Below are 21,936 nucleotides of genomic sequence, written 5' to 3'. Positions count from 1 at the left end.
CTCTACTCAAGGCTTCAATCCAATTACTGTTCGAGTACATTGCTTCTTTGTACTAAGAATCAGCATGTTTATGAATTACATATCTCGCAACATATTTCAGGGCTTCTTCTTCTTGTGTGTTCAACAAGGTACCTTCATAATTTTATTCAAAACTGCAGCTTAAATGTTTGCCTTCATCGTATCTAGTTTCTTCTTCTGCTTCTTGGAAAGGAATTTTTAAAGCATTGTACTAGTCAGAAAATTTTATCCATCTTCTTCTACATCACTTCCAGTGGAAATAGAGGGAAGATTTACCTCAATAATCAAACTTTTCAATCTATTTTTGAATTCCACTGGTGTTGGATGAGAGTATTGGTTTCCAATCCCCCTTATTCTTGAGAAGAAATTCTCCAACACATCATGATTCAGCTTATGGGTAAGGATGAATTCCAAACCATATGCTAAGCAAACATTTTTCAAGTAGTAAGCTAACATCAGCAAGATACGGTATTAATAGTTTACGGCGGAAGTTTATAGGCAGCGAAGATGTACCGTTATCCACTAAATGGCAAGTTTTCGAGACAGTGAGTAGAACAACTATCACGCTGGTCAGGTGTAGGGGTATTAACGTAGGGAGGATGTAGAATGTTCCAATAGATTTTTCATGAAACGAATGTTCGGGTTACCGCAGAATACGCCCAACTATATTCTATATTTAGAAAGCGGGAGGGATATTATGTGGCTACAGACCCTAAAAATCCATTTCAAATACATATTGAAAGCACTTGCATTACCTGACCATAGATTCCCTAAAATATTAACAAGCTTAGTGGTACAGAGTAATAGTGGCTGGTGTAGTGAATGGAAACAATTATTTAATCAATTTAATGAGGGATGGGTGGACCCTATAACTCAGCCAAATCGTTGGGAGATGACATGCGACAATATAATGATAAAATTCGCCGTAATGTACTGGGAACTTGGTGGGAGAAAGCTTCAAATTCTCAGTTTCATCAAATATATTATACGTTAAGAACCAATAACGCAGTTATGAAAGATTATTTAAACGACTCAAATAAAAGAAGGATGATTAGCATAATTTTCAGAGCGAGAGGATCATTATTACCCTTGAATTTTAGAGTAGATAGGGGGGAACAGCTATATGTTCACTATGTAATAGTCAAGAAATTAAAGACATTTATCATTTTATAGGAAAATGTAAGGTGCTATCAGAGTACCGAGTAAAATGGTTTGGAAGCTCGGTGATAACGGATGAAATGGTCCAAGAGTATTTAAATGGTAAAAACTGGAAAGGTCTAGCGGGATATGTGAATGTAAAATTGAGATATAGAAAGCTCCTTGTGGATGAATTTAATTTCTAAAAATAGCTGTACTCTAATAATACTTGTGGATTATAGAAAATAAATATGTCATTGTAAATATTGTTCCCAAACCGAAAACTGTACATATAGCTCTGGACATGTATGATTGAGTTCATCGGTTTAATTGAAGATGATTATTTATTGTTCAAATGAGTTCAAATTATCATTGTATCACTTCATTTCATAAAGAATTATTTGTATGTTCAATTAATAAGTAAGAATAATTTACTTTGTATCAATGTGTAGTTCATCTCTAGGCCTATAATAATGATTCAGGTTTCTCAAATGAACTGAAAATGATAAGACTCCAAGCATAGACGGACTACTGTGCTATGAGTGACTAATATTTAGTGCTAACTTCCCAGTTGCCTTATAAAGTTTATTGAGTGCTATCGCATGACATTGTGCAGCCCGTTCACTCTGTAGCCTACTGTGAGAACATTGACAAAAACTAGAAGATAAGGATGAGATATAGATTAAATAACTATCAACTCCGGCTGACGGCTTTGGCTATGCCTAAGAATTTTCGGATTATTATGAACTATGGTATTGATTGGTGACGAATGATATTGTATTTAATTTGATATTATTTTGTATTGTTTTTTGAAGTGAAAAATAAATTCTTCATCTATCTATCTATCTATCCTACATAGACTCCTTGCCATCACAACCTGAACTTTTGAGTGTGGTTAAAGAATTTGGTCTTCTCTTTTGTCATACACTACACGTGAATCTATACTCATCTCATCAAAGCTCAAGATAGTCAATTTCTCGATTGTCTCCTTAGCTTTCAATTTTGCTGTCATGAATGTGAGAGCTTCTTTTAGAAGTCCTGGAAGACATTTAATATTCCTTGTCAACATTGATAAAGTTAATAATACTGGTAATGGTAAGTTCATTTTTAATTTTAGAAAATTGTATGCTCTCCTAGATAAAGAACAAAGTGTTAATGCTGGAACAATATCACTCACAAGTCAGTATCAGAAGTCAGTATCTGTTGGAAAAAACGGGATTGTGTTCCTTGTATGTTATTAAACAAAGCATATAACTTAGGTAATTCATTTTCTAACGCAGCACCGATGATAAATTGATGTAAGGTATGTAGAAGTATGATAAATCAGGCACCAGAATACTGAGTGTAATTCATGGAAACGTACGTAAAATTATTTATTTATTTATTTATACGTGGATACAATAACAAATCATATAAATATGATTGGGAAGGAACAACAGGCTTGGCCCAAAACTATTCCATTCCCAAATTTTGATTACATGTCCAAAAAATAGGTTATGTTTCTTCTGTAAGAAGTTCAAGCTCAACTTTCGTCCAAAAATAAATATGAGATGCAAATTTTAAATTTACAAAAATTAAAACACCAAATAATAGTTAAATATCACACTTAATTATCACTGCACATTGAATTAATTAAGTTATTTTATGAATTATGAAGCCAAAAATACACACAAATTCTCACTAAGAACAGCATTAAACCATGAAGACATATATTTTCTTCTTCTTCTTCTTCTTCTTCTTCTTCTTCTTCTTCTTCTTCTTCTTCTTCTTCTTCTCTTCTTCTTCTTCTTGTAAGTGTGTGCCAAGTTTTTTCGTGATCGGATATAATCGCAATGTAATATCGCATGTAAAATCTAGGGGCGCAGCTCATACATTCATGCCGGCTCAACTCAACAAATTCTGAGCGCAATCGGTAGAACCGGTTTTTCTATTTCCTTCTCCAGTTTCTCACTCGGCTATCGGTCTGATGGGATTCGATCATTTGCGACAAAATTCAAAACTTTTCTACCAAATGGGATTCGTCTTTTTGCGAAAAACTACAAAACTTTTCGACCTAATAGGATTCGACCATTTGCGACGAACAGCAACATTTTTCTATCAAATGGGATTCGACTGTATGAGAATCGGTCAGATGGGAAAATCAAATTTTCGACCTTTTGCGACAGTTGAGATTTTCGGCCAAATGAGATTACTATCAAAACTTTTCGATCATTTGGGATTCGACCATTTGGGAAAGTACAAGTTTCAATTCTACCATTTGGGATTCTTCAATTTTCGATCTTTTGCAACAAAATAATAATTTCGGCCAAATGGGAATCGGTCATTTGACATGCCACTAAAACTTGAACTTTCCCAAATGGTCGAATCCCAAATGATCGAAAAGTTTTAATAGTAATCTCATTTGGCCGAAAATCTCAACTGTCGCAAAAGGTCGAAAATTTGATTTTCCCATCTGACCGATTCTCATACAGTCGAATCCATTTGATAGAAAAATGTTGTAGTTTGTCGCAAATGATCGAATCTCATCGGCTAGATAGGATTCGACCATATGGGAAAGTATACTTTCGACCTTTTGGGATTCGACTATTTGCGACAAAATACAAAACTCTTCTACCTAATAGGATTCGACCATTTGCGACGAACTACAACATTTTTCTATCAAATGGGATTCGACTGTTTGAGAATCGGTCAGATGGGAAAATCAAATTTTCGACCTTTTGCGACAGCTTAGATTTTCGGCCAAATGGGATTACTATTAAAACTTTTCGATCATTTGGGATTCGACCATTTGGGAAAGTACAAGTTTCAATTCTACCATTTGGGATTCTTCAATTTTCGATCTTTTGCGACAAAATAATAATTTCGGCCAAATGGGAATCGGTCATTTGGCATGCCACCAAATGTTTGATAGCAAATTCATATTGAAAATATACGTTTTTAACATTATATTTTGTTTGAATTATAGCACAACTATACCCAGGTTCGGAGCAGGAATTGTTCAACTTGCAACAGTTGCTTGCTCTGTGGCATACCTTTTCAGGTCAACATAATTCAGTCTAATGATTGGCATTCGGAATACAAATGTTTGATAGCAAATACATATTGGAAATACACGTTTTTAACATTTTTTCGTTTGAATTACAGCATAACTACTTAGGTTCGGAGCAGGAATTGGTCAACTTGCAACAGTTGCTTGCCTTGCGGCATGCCCCCGAGACATCGCCGACAATGGCGACTGTGGCGGCACTAACGCGCTTGGTTGAAGTTGATCCGCAGCTTTATCAAATGCTGCACAATTTGTCGATTCAGAAGAATCAGAAACCGGCTCCGCAGTCTTGGCCTAATTCACCATCGGTTAGTAAATCATTTAAATATATTTTATCTATCAATACAATTATTACAATTATTTATAATACAATAGATAGATATTATAATCTGAAAGAGGAAAGCCAAATCACTTTTTGCATAGCCACCTCTAAATACAAGGCCCTGGCCTACGATATTGCAACGTCGCAGTGTAGGCCTAGAATCTATAACATGATTGGTGAAAAAGATTTGAACAAATACCAGCTGATCTTTTTTACCAATCATGTACGGTATTAGATTCTAGGCCTATATGCTGCGACGTTGCAATATCATAGGCCAGGGCCTTGTATTAGAGGTGGCTATGCTTTTTGTTATAAAATGGAACGACTATAACAGTCAAATTATAATAATAATAAAAGTAAATTCCTCCAATAAATGAATTTATTCACTTACTGTGACAACGAGATCTTTCGGCAGGTCCTCCATCTTCATGGTGAATATACTCAACAGGATATTGTAAATAATGTTACATTTTTAGAGGTACACATTGATCATCAATTGACCTGGGGAAAACACATTGATTATTTAAAAGCAAGGCTTTCAAGAGTCATCTATCTCATTGGACGTCTGAAGCAATGTGTGACTCCACATAGTTTGAGAATGGCTTACTTTGCGTTTTTTCAGTCCCTTATTAAATACTGTCTTCTTGTATGGGGCAATTCTCCGAGGGTCGCAGAGATATTGAGGTTGCAAAAGAAAGTTGTTAGAATTATCAATGCTTCAGGTCCCTTGGATCACTTTAAGCCTATATTTATAAAATTAAATATTAAGACTCTCATCAATCTTTACATCTTTGAACTTGCTGCTTACTCTTTAAAGAAATTACCAGAAACAACTCTAATGAACATGTCCACTCACACAGCACACGTAATAGGGGTAAAATGAATTTACAATATTGCAGGTTAAGTAAATCTCTTAATAGTCACTGTATAATGTACAAAAAGGTTTACAATAGTTTATTGAGGTCCATTAACAAATATTATAATATGACTTTTCTCAATAAATTGGATATTTGGCTGAGTGAAAATCCTTTCTATGACATTGAGGAATTCTTTGAGCATAATTATTTAGTGTTAAGTATTAGAAGTGCTGAAGTGTTGTTTCAATCAATTCTGTTATTCAGTTTCAAATTTTATTGTCTGTCCTGGTGTTATTTTTATTGTATTTTTTTCAATGTTTAAATTCTATATATATTATGTTTTTATTTACCTCGGCTTTAGACTAAGGACTATGCTCCGTTTTCATGACTTTGTCAATACGTGTATAATTGTGAACGACAATAAAAACATTTTATTTGATTTGGTTGTACTGCCAGTCACAGGGTAAGTAAATAAATTCATTTATTGAAGAAATTTGACTGTTAGTCGTTTTATTTAATAACAAAATTGTGATTCAATAGTAAGCAGATCTCGATGGAAAACAAAATTGAAAAAACTAAGCTTAACTTGTACTATATTCCTTTTCAAACTGTAATGGTAATGAAGTCCAAATGGTTATTTGTATGCCACGAACTTCACATTTCTGGTTCAAGAGATCCTCCCTAATAATTGATAAGTTATAACAATTATTGTAAATTTAGTTATCTTGTTAAAAAGCCGACGAAGAAACGCCTGAAACCTCAATAATTTTAATTATATTGGAGAGTATATTGATATTGACATTTATATAGCCAAAAACTCACTTGGACCTTCTTATTTATATTTATTTAATTCTAGAAATGCACAACATGTGTTCCAAATTGCAAGCTGATGTTTTGTTAACTCAAGTCGACTACCTACTGGTTTGGCCGTGAGAGAGAGAGTAAGAACGGCACAGTACCAGAGACTACCAGCGTCACATAGCTCCACGAAAAAACTACTAGGACTATCGGCTTGAGTTAGCAGTGAAATATGGAACATAAACGCCCAATACCATGGGATATCCTCGTATGCTATCTTTTTTCAATGATGTATGCTACCAGAGCCTTGAAAAAAAAAACCCATCAAGTTTTTGATAATTTTCGTGTGAATAATAATGTATTATTCAAAATTATATTTTCATATAAAACATTGATTTAATAGTTGAGTGCCAGCGCCAGCGTTATCAATAATAGGCCTATCCTCATCAATGATTCTCTGAAATAATTTAATTGAAGAAACTGAAAAATTATTTGAAGCTACATGGTTGTTAAGAAATAACCAATCAAAAAGTGGTAATATGTAGGTCTTGAGAATTTTAAAATTGATATCTTCTTATGCCATATCTTCATGAAGACATAATTATTATTAAGAAACTACTTGATTTTTCAGAAATTATAATTTGAAAAGTGGAAAGATATTATAATACTAGAAGATGACCCGTGCTCCGCAAGGATCTATTTTAAAACTTGACCGTGTGAAATCTTGAAGAGTTTGAAAAAGCCTAGAACCATCCTCGGTTAATTAAAAATCGATGTGCAAAATTTCAGTCCAGTTAGTTTAGACGTGATGATGCGTCAAACATAATTTTCCTATCCCGTATATATGTATAAGCCAGTTCTTTCCTTTATTACAGTATTGATAAGTTCTTAAACTTGGTACTATAACATAATAAAGTTACAGAACTCAAATCTTGTTTAAAAACCCACTTCAACCTGACAAAATTGTATTAATTTAGTTACCTATTTTAACCATCTGTCTCTCTAGTTAGATTATAGTTCTTTATTAACATATGGTATGCACATTTCAATATTATAATATATTCTGAAACTTGAACATTAATTCTGAAAAATGTAGAAGGAAAATTGAAATTTGGGCTTCAAGGTGCACGAGATTGATATTTTTAGAATCTATGTGCAAAATTTGGAAATCTAAATCATTCCCGTTTTTTCGGTATGCAATCCACAAGTTGACATGTTTTGACCCTGCTACTCTCTCTTATTATTATATAGATAGGTCTATCGATGTTAAGAATTCTATACCATGGGATATCTTCTCATGCAATATTTTCTCTTTCTTATTATGTTGTTATATCAATGTTTGTTATTCTAAAACTTTTTATGTTAATGTTTTTATTGAATTAATCAGGTGGATGCGAACGGCACTGAGTTTAACTATAGTGTTGCAAGCGGAGGCAGCAGCTCCAATGACAGATACAGCATCGGTCGTGGCAGTGCCTTCAATGGATCTTTCAACGGCAATGGATCCTTCAACGGCAATGGATCTTTCAACGGAAATGGAGCCTTCAACGGCAACGGCGCAATGGCTGCCGCCAATGAACAGGCTCTGTTTGAGGAAGCGGCCAGATATCATAGAAGTGGTGAGTTGCCGCCATTTTACCATTTAAATGTTACCATTTTTGAATTTTTACTTGTTTTGTGGTGTTTTTACTTAATATGGCTCGGTTTCTAGAACACTTATTAGATTTAATGGGCGATTAGGATCAGGACATGGACCAATTGAATCTAGTAGGACACTTTATGGATCATAAAAACCCCAAAGATTTATTTTATTAAACTCCTTCTATTTAATAGAAGGAGATTGATAAAATAAGACTTGGAAATTATTGACAAAAAATCCATATATACTGATTATATAGGCGGACAGGAGGATGCTGAAGAAAATTACTATATATAAAATGCCTGTATTCGGTTAATGAATTTTTTGTATAGACTTGATAAGTTATTTTAATTATGTATAAATTGTTGTGTGTAGTAGGAGTAGTGTTTGACTGTGATAGTTTTTCTTCAACTTTGTAATTTATTAATGACGATTGTCTCAACATATTATATGTTTTCTGACAATAAACGATGATTTGATTTATTATTATTAAACGAAAATCTAAATTGAATGCTGTAATTCACCCCGAACGAAGGCTTCTGCTACTGCAAATATTGACAACAGGGTAAATTGTTACAGGGTAGCTGTTTATCCTGTTGTCAATATTTGCAGTAGCAGAAGTCTTCGGGGTGAATTACAGCATTTAATTTGGATTTTCGTTTAATAATAATGATTAATTTATTAGCATTTGAATAAATTTAAATATCTCAGTAATTTCCACCTGTAGACTGGCTGGCCGCTATATGGCTTCGTATAAAGTGAGCGCTGCTATCCAGAGATTGTCAGTTTGGTGTAAGGGTAAGCATTCCTGACCGGCAATTGAGAGGTACTGGGCTCGATTCCCGGGCTGACAAATGATTTTTGAATAGTACCTAGTGCTTGTCGAATTTCCAACTAGCTGTTCACCCTGTTGTCAATAAATTATTTGCAGTAGCAGAAGTCTTCGGGGTGAATTACAGCATTTAATTTGGATTTTTGTTTAATAATAATAATTTATTAGCATTTGAATAATTGCGATATATATCAGTAATTTCCACCTGTGGATTTGATTTATATTAATTTAGCAGTTGAGATAGGTACCAAAGTGAGTCTCGTAATTTCAAGCTTTAGAGTTCTTATAGAATAAATTTGAATGTGGGTACCGGTATTATTTATAATGCTTGTAAACTAATGTATGACATTTATTTTATTTTCAGCTTCAATTAGGCAGATCGATTGCCCGTGTTATGATGGTGACTTCCCGATCCGCGAGTACAACAATCCGACCTATTCTGTCAAGGTAATTGATAAAATATCTTACCTGTTTTCTCTAATGAATGGATTAAATTTAGTCACAAATACTAGTACAATGTGATGACTTTCGAGACATTGAATTGAATTGAATTGAATTGAAAAAATCTTTATTCATAAACATGTAAAAATACATATGAATAGTGTCACAGAATACTAAGGAATATAGCCTAAATACTAATTACAAATAAATGTCATACACATAAAATATTATAAAAACTCCTGTAACGAGTACAGGGATAATCTTACCAAATATTCCTTTAACTCAATACCAAACCTTTTAACATCTTCTAAAATTTTCAAATCGTTTGGCAATTTTGAAAAAAATGATCTTCCCTTAAAAACGGTTTTCCTCTCGAATAGGTATAATCTATGTCTTTCAACTATTCTGCCATAACGGGTAAAGTAGCTGTGAGTCTGGTTTCTTATTTCAGTATTTGTCTTTCTAAAAAACATGATGACATCATATATATACTGCCCATACACTGTCATAATCCCAAGCTGCGAGAAAAACAATCATACTGAATCACATCTTTCAAGCTTGAGGATTATTCTGATAGCTCTCTTTTGCTGCTTGAGTATCTTGTCCAAATTCTTTTTGGTTGTACCGCCATAGATACAAAGTCCATACGCCAAATGTGAATGAATCACAGCATGGTATACCGACTTCAATGTCTGGACACCACAAACATTGGACATCTGCCTTAGAGCATAGAGACCTGTGGAAATCTTTTTCATAACATGGCAACATGACTATCCCATGTAAGATTACAGTCCACTAATAATCCCAAAAACTTTGTACTCTCTTTTGTTGCTATAATTTCATTATTCAATGTCACCCTAGGATATAGATTTTGGTTCCTATTCTGCTTTGTCATAAATGGGATAACTATTGATTTACTTGAGTTCAAATAAGATTATAGCAATTCAAATAATTATTAATAGAGGCTATCCCAATAGCAGATGAGATTTCTACATCCTGAACCGATCTACCAGAGAATATTATATTTGCATCATCGGCATATAGACAGACAGACGCTCTATCTTGGACCATCCTAGGCATACCTGTAACATAACACAGGAATAGTAAAGGACCTAAGATAGATCCTTGGGGAACTCCATACTTCAAGCTTCTTAGGTCGGAGCAATAGATATTTTTATATTTATATCTTTGAGACTCTTCTAAATGCTCTATTTGAACGAACTGCTGTCTGCCTTTCAAGAAAGATGAAAACCAATTCAGCTCCTTACCATGCACTCCCATAGACTCTAATTTTTTCAACAGAGTATTGTGACACACACTGTCAAACGCACGACTTAAGTCTAAAAAGGCGCCGACAACCTTTTCCCCTTTGTCAATAGCATCAATCACAGTACTAATAAAATTAGACATTTCAATACATGTATTGACACGATGACCTGATGTATTTTTTGTTCTCATGAATCATCATTATGAATATTATGCTTTCAAAATCTTCTTATCACAAATTGTAGCTGTATTCACCTTAGACGAGTTATAAAATAGACACACCCCCTACTGAAAGTCGAGGAAGCCAACATCTAATGCCATATTGCCTCATCGTGACGTCAGCATCGGATAGAAAACTTTTCTGTAGTTTGTTTACATTTTTGTTCGCCTGTAGTTGATGCTGAGGTCACGATGGGGCGATATGGCAGTAGATGTTGGCTTCGTCGACTTTCAGTAGGGGGTGTGTCTATTCTATAACTCGTCTAAGGTGAATACAGCTACAAATTTGTGATAAGAAGATTTTGAAAGCATAATATTCATGATGATGATGATGATGATAGAAAACTTCTCTGTAGAGATTGTTTACATTTGTTCGACTGTAGTTTTCTGTACGATGCTGACGTCACGATGGGGCGATTTGGCAGTAGATGTTGGCTTCGTCGACTTCCAGTAGGGGGCGTGTCTATTCTATAACTGGTCTAAGGTATTCACACACAACAGTAACAGTGTAAATATAGTTCCCATAAGTTCTAATGGAATTATTCATATTCGTTCGGCCAGGGTCGGTGTGAATACTCCAATTAGAACTTAGAGGAATTATTTTTTCACTGTTCACTGTCACTATTGTGTGGGAATCAAGCTTGAATCTTTCTGGCATTATTATGTATGTTTTTTCGGTGGTGTGCCGTGGTACATGAATAAGGAAATCTGTTTTTTCTGGGCTTTTTCAAATAGAATAGGCTGCACTTAAAGTTTTTACTTGTATGTTTGATATGCTTTTGACATTTTTCATTGCATATTCTGTTATTTTTGTGCGGCGTGCCATATTGGTGCATAGGTCTAAGGAAACCTGTTAATGGATCTCAATCTTTTTGAAACAAATAGGCTATGCTGCTCACTCGAGTTTTTAATCATACTTTTCACATTTTTCATGACAATATTTCTGTTGTTTCCTTAGGTGTTTTTGGGCGGTGTGCCTTGTGACATAACCGAAGAGAACCTCTTTCAGGATTTCAATCTTTTCGTTTTACATTTTTTGAAACAAATAGGCTACACCTTTCAACCATACTTTTGCCATTTTCAATGACAAATTCCATTGATTTTTAAGATCTTTTTGAGCGGCGTGCCTTGTTACATCACCAAAGAGAGCCTCATTCAGGATTTCAATCTTTTTCTTCCACATTTTTCTAGACAAATAGGCTACCCTTTTCAACCATACTTTTGACATTTTTTATGACATACTTTCACTCAAACTCTTGCCATTCTCCATGACAAATTCATTTGTTTTTTAATGCGTTTTTGGGCGGCGTGTCTTAAACCAAAGAGAACTTTCAATCTTCAACTTTTACATTTTTGAAACAAATGGGCTACACTTGTCACTAATACTTTCGACAACTTTTGACATACTTTCACTCATTCTTTTGGCATTTTTCATGACATTTTCCATTGTTCTTGTAGGTGTTTTTGGGCGGCGTGCCGTGGGACATAACCGAAGATAACCTCTTTCAGGATTTCAATCGTTTTCTTCTTTTTTCTTTGAAACAAATAAGCTACACTTGTCACTAATACTTTTGACATTTTATGACATACTTTCTTTCATAATTTTCACATTTTTCATGACATTTCCCGTTGTTTTTGAAGGTGTTTTTGGGCGGCGTGCCTTGGGACATCACCGAAGAGAATCTGATTGAGGACCTGAGCCCGTTTGGGCGTGTGAGTGTGCAGTGGCCTAGCAGTCAGACTGGCAGGGGAGCCTCGCTGCAAGATCAGAGCCAGGCGCTGAGCTTGGTGGCTGACAGGAAGGATGGTCACAAGAAAGGATACGTCTATGTGATTTTTGAAGCTGATGCGCAGGTCAATTATTTAATTAACTATTATTCAATTATTAATCAACCCTACACGGGGTTTTCCCAAATTAATTTTTGAATAGTACCGTACCTACCGGGTGTTCCAAAAAGAATGACCCAATTATAAATTAATCAAATCAAATCATTTATTGTCACACAACATTAAAATATTACAACAACGTCATCAATAACACGAAAACAACCGTTCAAACATCGCTATTACAAAGAAATCTTCAACTTTATATAAACATTCATTGACCAGTAATTTTTTTAAATATTTACAGTAACTATTAAAGCTCGTTCTTTTGATATTTTCAGGCAAAGAGTTATAAAGTTTTATTGACATGTGTAATAAATAGAGACCATTGAAGAGCTAGAATAATGGCTTTTATTGACTAAAATAAACTGAGATAAAATAACAAACTTTCTGATGATTTAGAATAATTCAAACAACTGATTCATGACATATGATTATCATATCATTCTTCCCTCCCAGTAGTGGAACCTACCGGGGCCAATCTACAAATGTTGACAGAAACTTCTCTTCCATCAAAAAGTCTTACTTGAGCGACATGAGGGTTCAAATAAATAATTTCTACCTTTTCAACTTCAGGATCATGCTTACTGCGTCTTACAAAGGTCTTCATCCATGCCTCCTTGGCGTTGATCAGCCAGGATGGCAAGTTTGTCATAGATGTGGGATTACGAGGATGAATGAACATTCGCTCGTGAGGTGTGCAATTGATGGTCGTGCAGAGAAGCGAGCGAATGCTGCTTAGTGATTCTAAGAGTACCTTTTCCCAGTGAGAAGTATCCATGTTCCTGGACCGTAGGGCTAAACGGATTGTCTTCCAAATTATTCCATTGTAGCGTTCCACCTGTCCATTACCTTGAGGGTTGTAAGGTTTTGTGGAACTGGTAGCTACACCCTTGGACATTAAGTAATCTTTGACATCTTTTGATAGAAAACTGGTCCCTCTATCAGTGTGTATGTATGAAGGATAGCCGTATGTGGTGAATAAGTCATTGAGATTTTGAATTACTGTTTCTGATGACATGTCTCGACAGGGATAGGCAAAGGGAAATCTCGAATATTCATCCACAATAGTGAGGATGTACTTGTTTCTAGTTGATGATGGCAGGGGTCCTTTGAAGTCAATGTTGATCCTTTCAAAAGGCCGAGTTGCTTTTATCAATTTTCCTTTGAAACAGTTGAATCTTGGCTTCAGCTCTGAGCAGATCTTGCATTCCATGCAGACTTCTCTGATGTCATCTACCGAGTATGGAAGGTTATGAGCTTTAGTCCAGTGAAAAAATCTTGTGATGCCGGGGTGGCAGAGGTCTTGATGATATTTTATCAAGTCTTGTTTTGATGTGATACATCCCATTATCACACATGCTCGAGAAAGAGCGTCAGCAGTTATGTTCTCTTTTCCAGGTCGGTAAATGATCTCATAGGTGTATTGAGATAGCTCAAGGCGCCACCTCATGATTTTTTCGTTCTTCACCTTGCCTCTTGCCGCGCTACTGAACATGAATGAAACAGATTTTTGATCAGTAATAAGTTGAAAGAAACGACCAGATAAGTAATGATGCCACTTCCTAATAGATTCTACAATGGCATATGCCTCTTTTTCAACTGATGAGTGTCGTTTTTCACTTTCGTTTAGCATTCGTGAAAAGTATGCAACAGGACGTTCATAGTAAGATAGTGTTGCTGCTATGCAGAAATCTGAGGCACCAGTCTCTACAGTGAGAATGCCTCCTTCATCAAAAACATGTGTATTACAGCTGCAGCTACTTCTTTTTTAATATCTTCAAAAGCTGCAAGGGCCTTTCCTTGAAGAGGGAAGAGTGTACAGTGTGCCAAGGCATGAATTTTACTTGAAAAATTTTGTATCCATCGAGAGTAATGTGCGAAGAGGCCCACAGTTCTCTGAAGAGTTTTGAGATTAGGAGGTGGGGGCATATTAAGTAGAGGCTCAAGACATTCAGGATCTGGACGTAATGATTTGTTTCCAACTAAAAATCCTAGGAAACATATCTCCTTTTGACAGAATTTACTCTTCTCCTTGTTTATAGTAATAAGTGAGTTATTTGAAGCTGCTGCAAGAAACCGTTCAAGATTAGTGTCATGTTCTTCTTTTGAATTTCCACAAATTATGACCTCATCTAAATAAGCATAGGTATCAAATAATTTCTCTTTTTGTATGAGTGAATCAATTACTCTTTGAAAAGCTGAAACACCATTAGTGACACCAAAAGGAATACGACAGAACTGATAAAGTTTCCCACATGCTTCAAATCCTGTGTATTGCCTTTCTTCAAGTAAGATTGGTACTTGGTGATATGCGGATTTCAGATCTACAGTACTATACCAGGAATACTGAGCTACTTTGCGAACTAAATCTTCCATATTTGGAATGGGATAGGCGTCCAATTCAGTGAATTTGTTTATAGTTCTAGAATAATCTATAACCATCCTTTTTTTTTCGGTTATCGGGTTTAACAACAAATGCTTGGGCACGCCAAGGTGTGTGGCTTTCTTCTATGATGCCATCTTCCAGTAATTGTTGAATTTCATTGGAAATAAAATCTTCATCATCTTTTGATAATTTGCGAGATTTGGTTGTAATTGGTTGACAATTGGGTTTTAGATGTTGAAAAAGGGAGCAAGGAGGAATTTTTGCTTGAGTTATTCCGCAAATAGTAAGAGGTGGCTTATTACCTCCAAATGGTATTTCTATACTGGAGAAATTGTTCATAAATTCGTGCCCAAGAATAATATTTTCACAGAGGTCTTGCATAAGCATTAAGGTTGTGTTTGTATAACTTTCTTCCTGAACTGTTAAATTCACATTAACTTTGCCTCGGATTTGTGGTGTGAAGCGTTTTGAGCCTAAAGTTACTTTTCCTATCTCTGGTATAACTTCTAAATTCAGTTTTTTTGCATAGGTATCGTCAATAAAGTTGCCAGTTGCTCCAGTATCGATCAGTGCTTGACTTTCAGTTCCGTTTATGGTAATAGGAATAATAACCTTTGAAAGACATTTTTCGGCTTGCACTGAAGGTGTTAGTAATATCGAATTACTAAACTCTCTTTTTTTCTCTAATACGGAAGATTTTGAGTTACATACCCGAGCAAAGTGTCCCATCTTACCACATTTCTTGCAGAATTCGTTTTTAGCTGGGCAAAATAGTCGAGAATGTTTTTTGTTGCCACAAAAAAAGCATGCTTGTCCACTAATACTAACAGCTGATAATGAGGAGTCTGAAGTGTTTTTTTGATTAGGAATTAGATTTGATGCATTTTCTGTATCATTGCAAGCATTAAGCTCAAATGGAGGATTAGATTTATTGTAGCATTGTGATTGATCTTTTGCAGACTCAAAAGCTCTTGCACGATTAAGAATTTCATGCAGAGACATATCTGGGCTTTCTAAAATTCGTTGGCGGATTTCGGATGAATATAAACGTGCAATCAATGCTTCTTTTATGTGCTCCTCTCGATTCTCTGTAGCAGAGATCGCTGTAAAATTACATTCTAGGCTGAGTTCTTTCAGTTTTAGGAAAAACTTATCGATGGACTCACCTTGTTTTTGTTTTCTTATAGAGAGAAGGTACCTTGTAAAGATTTCGCTTTTCTTCTTGATAAATATGCCTTCAAGGATGGAGATACTTTCCTCGAATGTAGTACAATCTAATATCAATTTGTAATTTTCAGCTGACAGCAAGGTAACTGAAAAAACCTTCACTGAAATCAAGCTTGACAATACATACAAAGATGGCAGTGTTGATAGTCCGAGTTCAATAAATAATGATTTGCATGGAGTAGGAAGTGCCTTGTGGCAAATTATTCTCACTGCTTTCTTTTGACATTTAAACAAGATGTCAGTAGTTGAGCCATAATATAAACAGTTATATTTATTTTAAAAAATGGTGCACACAAACAAATTTTACATCAAATTACTCACAGAAGTATCAAGTTTATGATGATGTGTATAAGTGTTCTATGTGCCTTCCTTTTGATGGCACAAAGATGTACGCCATTTCCTCAACACCAGCCTGCCTCAACGTTGGATAGAGCGCACAGGACTGCAAGGCTATGCATTGCTGGCCTCCACGGTCTCCTGACATAACATTGTGTGATTTTTTTCCTGTGAGGATACGTTAAAGATCGTGTTTATGTTCCTTCCTTAGCACTTGATATTGAGGAGCTAAAAACTAGGGATGGGTATCGATACATCGATGTTTAGAAACATCGATGTTTCAACATCAAACATCGATGTTTACTGTTCGATGTTTTTCACTTATCGATGGTTTTACCTAGACATCGGTCATTCGATGTTTTTCCCAACAAAAAGGAATTTTTCAATCAGGCTCTCTGTATTTTTATGTGAGACTGTTGGATACTCTTGAAGATTTACATAAATGTGGCCATTGTCAAGGTTAGATACCCATTTAGAGTTGAATAAGAGGTCGGATTTTTTGTTTCTTAGGAAGAAAGAGTTTTTCTTATTACAAGTGCTTTCCTCAACATACGTTTAATACCAATAATTATTAATCTAGCTCTGGAGTAGAGGTCCTCGTATAGTATGGAGTGTAGATAGCCATAAAAAAACACCTCTATTCATTCTCATTTCCTAAATAAAACTATCAGGTATTGAATGAATACGATTATGAGTAACAAAGATTGCTAAAATTTAGCTTAGGATGAAATCCCAAGACAGAATCTTCGAGGATATCCCGAGAGGTTTCTGACTCAACTATGAAGATGACAAATCTTGTGAACTATAATAGAGTTGATGTATCTTTCTAGTCACAACCTGACTTCAATTATTTGAAATACTTTTACTTGAATACTAAGTCTAAAATTGTTGTAATTCCAGTTAGTAACAGTTAAAATATTGAAACAATAGCTCCAGATAAAATTGTAGTCGCTTTAGGAGTTTTTTTTTTGTATTTTTAAGTATTTCGACATTTGGACAAAAGAATAATACCGTCTTAATTTCTCTTATACTAAACAAATATTCAAATATATAAAACAATATTTTAGATTATTGGATTTTCTTTTTTATATTTGATTAAATATCAATCTCCGTTGATAACGTAGAGTCTGATTACCTACAACTACAAACAATTTATTAGGTAACTTTCAGTTTCGTTGTTGCCAATCAATAATATTCCTTTATTGTTAACTACTTTTTAAAAGCTCTGTCCCTTTCTTTTACATGAACATGAAAAAGGAAATTGATTTCACTATCTGAGTTACTCAGGATATAATAATCTTCCGTAAAATGTACGGCAACACGTCGATGTTTAAAACATCGATGTTTACTGTTCGATGTTTTTCACTTATCGATATTTAGGAGAATAAAACATCGATGTTCAAAACATCGATGTTTACTGTTCGATGTTTTTCACTTATCGATATTTAGGAGAATAGAACATCGATGTTCAAAACATCGATGTTTTGTCTTTCGATACCCATCCCTACTAAAAACCAGGATAACTGATGCAGTAGCTACAGTCTTTGCGAACAGTCTGGGATGGAGGATGTACCATGCAGTCTGGTCGAGGTTGAGTAGGCCTATTGTATAGAGGACTTGAAATTCCCAACTCTGCCTTATAAAGAATGTTTTTATTTCATTTCAGTATTCATTTATTGTTCAACAATACTAATCGATTGTTTATTTGCATATTTTGTGGTTGATTCACAATGTTTATTTGCATATTTTGTGGTTGATTCACAATGTTTATTTGCATATTTTGTGGTTGATTTAAAATGTTTATTTGTATGCTTTTTAGGTGAAAGCATTACTATCAGCGTGCAGTCAGGACTTGAACAAAGGACCGGATACGCTGTTCTATCCCGTATCATCGAAGAAGTACAAAAATAAGATGGTCAGTACATTATTTGTTACAGTCATTTATATATTATTATATCACATCAATAGAAAAAATACAACATAGCTTATGGTGCCGGTTGCACTGAAGCCGGTTAAATTTTAACTAGTGATTAATTCCACGAGAACCACAGTACATTTGTTACAGTCATTTTATATATTACTAGCCGTCAGGCTCGCTTCGCTCGCCATATCCGTCTAGAAAGGGGGCTCCGCCCCCTGGACCCCCGACTGGATCGTCCAAGAATGGGAGCATTTTTCATTTGATAATTTTTATCATATGTTAGGACAATCCAGTCGGGGGTCCAGACTAAACGTCTGGCTAAACGGATATGGCGAGCGAAGCGAGCCTGACGGCTAGTAATATAATATTTCCAGGATTGAAGTAGCAGTGCCCAATCAATTTTTCCGCGATAAATGCATTTCAATCTTCAACTTGGTGCCAACCTAACAAAGTCAACTCAACTTAATGCCAACCTGACAAAATTATTAATTTTGTTGCCAGTTAACAACTGTTTCGAAGAGGTACTCTATCTAGATTATAGTTCTATAGTAACATATGATATGGAAATCTCAATTATAATTAAGAGATTGGGAGAAGAAGAATATACATGCTAAAAGACGAACTTTAAACGCTTAAAAACAACCCTTAGAGTTAAAATATTGCCAAAAGATTTCTTAGTGCGCTTCTAAAGGGCCAACTGAACATACCTACCAAATTTGAACGTTTTTGGTCCGGTAGATTTTTAGTTCTGCGAGTGAGTGAGTCAGTCAGTCAGTCAGTCAGTGAGTGAGTGCCATTTCGCTTTTATATATATAGATTATATCGCATTAATAGAAAAAATACAACATATAGTGTTGGTTGCACAAAAGCCGGTTATATTTTAACCTTTTTTATAGGAAGGCTCCTCTGATTGGTTCTCGTGAATTAATCACTAGTTAAAATTTAACCGGCTTTTGTGCAACCGGCACTCCCATTTTACGTTTTACTGGTTTTCTAACACAGCTCAATTAAAGATTATATTTAAATCTCTACACCCACTGCTTAAAATTTTCTGTTTTACTTTCATGCGCCGTTTGTTTTTCAATTATTTACTTTTGATTAATTTTCTGCTTCCTTAATTCTTCAAGCTGGATACGCACATAACAGTGACAGTATCAGTGAAAATATAATTCCCATGAGTTATAATTGGACTATTCACTCAGCCCGGCCAAGTGAGCGTGAATAATACCATTTGAACTTATGGGAATTAAATTTTCACTGTTCATTCTCACTGTTATGTGAGAATCCATCTTAAAATAAACCTACTGTTTGAAGAAATTTCATTCAAAAATAAATTATTCAAACTTTTCATCCCTTTAGTTTCACTTTCCATTGATTTTTATGACATTAACTTTTAAAGATGATGGTTTCTTGATCCATTCCGAGCTGCGATGTAATTAACACACTTTTTATGTATTTCATGCAGTCAAATATTAAAGTAAATAATAAAATTCTTTCACTTAATGAATGTAGTAGGCTACTTTCGACAGTCTCGAGATCATTTTCAACGTACTGCAGTCAGTAAATAAAATAATTTTATTATTCACTTGAATATTTGACTGCATGTCGTGTGAAATACATGGAAAAAAGTGGATTAACTTTTTTTTAATACCGTTTTTTAACTGTTGTTACCTTGAGTATTGAATTTTTCCATTAGTTTCCCTTGAAACCAGACATTTGTTTCTCGAATAATTTGAGATCTATAATTCAATATTCAGTTTCTAGTTATTGTTGTTCGACACAAGAGACACAGATATCACATGTTTCATAGATATTTATTTGCGATAATATTCATTCTAATTTTTGCTAATTTGTTATGTGTTTTCCATGATTTATATTTATTTTCCTAGTTAGTTATTCCTGCTCATTTGCTATGTATGTTTTCCTTATTTGTAAAGTTTCCCCGATTTTTTATGTTTTTTCCTATTTGTTTAATATTTTCCTCAATTTGCTATGTATTTTTCCCAATTTTTATGTTTTTTCCCCCATTTGTTTCATATTTTTCTCAATTTGCTATGTATTTTTCCCAATTTCTTCCTATTTGCTTCATATTTTTCTCAATTTGTTAAGTATTTTCCTGATCTTTTATGTATTTTTCCTAATTTTTTTCTGTTAGACCCAAGTGATTGCCTGGCCGTTAGAGAACCTCGGATACAGATATTCCGATAAGGCAAGGTCGCATTTTTTTTGAGTTTGCATTTGGTTTTGTTGAGTTTGCATTTTGTTTCGTTGGGAACAAATGATTCCAAGGATGCTTTGCATGTATATCGGGAATATATTGCAGATATAAATGTCTAAATATGAATATATTTAGTCTATAAATATATAGTCTATAAATGAATATCGGGGTTTTAACGCTTTATAAGATTTATTACATTATACTTACAGTTATAAATGATATGTCAAATGAAAGAGCAACTCAAACAGTTTTTGTTTGTTGGCACCAGTGCGCATGTGCGTGAAATGTTTCCGCGGCGATCCGCTAGAATGCGGTATAGCAAAGATGGCGACTAGTAAAGAGATAGAGTTTTGTGGTTTACAGTTTGCAAAGACTGAATCTGTAGCTTGCTATGCGTGGCCTCCACGGTCACTCGACCTAACGCCATTCGATTTTTACCTTTGGGGTTTCATCAAGGATCGTGTGTATGTGTCTCCGTTACTAGCTGACCTCCTTGAATTACGAAAGAGGATTGAAGCAGCTGTTGCAACAATTACAGAAGACACACACTACTCAACGTTTGGGAAGAACTCGGCTATAGACTTGATGTGTGCCGTGTGTCAAATGGTGCTCACATAGAACACTTGTAAGCTTGTATGTAAAACTGTCTGAGTTGCTCTTTCATTTGACATATCATTTATAACTGTAAGTATAATGTAATAAATCTTATAAAGCGTTAAAACCCCGATATTCATTTATAGACACCCGGTATTTTGGCGATTTTCCTGTTAGGTACTTAAGTGATACCTATACTTGAGCACATTCAAAATTTATACGCTTTCGTCTACCTCATAACTTTCACCCTACCATCTACCATCACAACTTCAATCTACCGTCAGCTTTAAGGCAACATAAGTTACTTCATAAGGGTGAGGACATTTTTATTATTAGTGGAGCGGCGAAGGTGGAGTGTATCAGAGAAGGTATATGTCTGAGAGTGTTGAAAATGTTGCATGTATCAAAATTTCTACGCTTTCCTTTCTTCTACCTCATACCATAGAGGAAAGTTAGCATGAGAAGATATTCCAAAGGTATATAGTGAAGTCCACGTTATAATGACAGTATTTGATCAACTTTGGTTTTGCTATCCTTGTCTATCATTCAACAAAGCCGGTGGTACTATCCTTTTCTAGGTCCACAACGATGACAATTATGTTTTTGACAGTGTAGAAATATAATTAATTAATGCAGAGAATCGGCATCGCTATTCTTCTATCTTTATCCACTGTCATTATAACGTGGACCCCACTATAGAGAGTTTATGTCCAAATTTTAACGTCAACTGAAGCCGATAGTCCAAGTAGTTGTTTTTGGTGAAGCTATGTGACGCTGGTAGTCTCTCATACT

At 34.9% G+C, this 21,936-nt stretch overlaps 1 protein-coding gene across 1 annotated transcript in view; it reads left to right on the top strand.

The window, feature by feature from the left end:
- LOC111051954 (cytoplasmic polyadenylation element-binding protein 3) overlaps positions 1 to 21,936 on the top strand; it is a gene marked incomplete in the record, with an annotated part of 134,648 nt that overhangs the window by 98,376 nt on the left and 14,336 nt on the right. Inside the window, 6 exon segments of the mRNA XM_039433752.1 lie at positions 4,300 to 4,509; positions 7,566 to 7,797; positions 9,014 to 9,096; positions 12,217 to 12,429; positions 18,231 to 18,326; positions 20,488 to 20,541. Coding sequence (XP_039289686.1) covers positions 4,300 to 4,509; positions 7,566 to 7,797; positions 9,014 to 9,096; positions 12,217 to 12,429; positions 18,231 to 18,326; positions 20,488 to 20,541 — 888 coding nt within the window.

Source organism: Nilaparvata lugens, chromosome 8, assembly GCF_014356525.2.
Source record: "Nilaparvata lugens isolate BPH chromosome 8, ASM1435652v1, whole genome shotgun sequence".
Taxonomy (NCBI): domain Eukaryota; kingdom Metazoa; phylum Arthropoda; class Insecta; order Hemiptera; family Delphacidae; genus Nilaparvata; species Nilaparvata lugens.
Note: the sequence above shows the minus strand (reverse complement) of the source record. Positions and strands in the feature narration are given on the sequence as shown.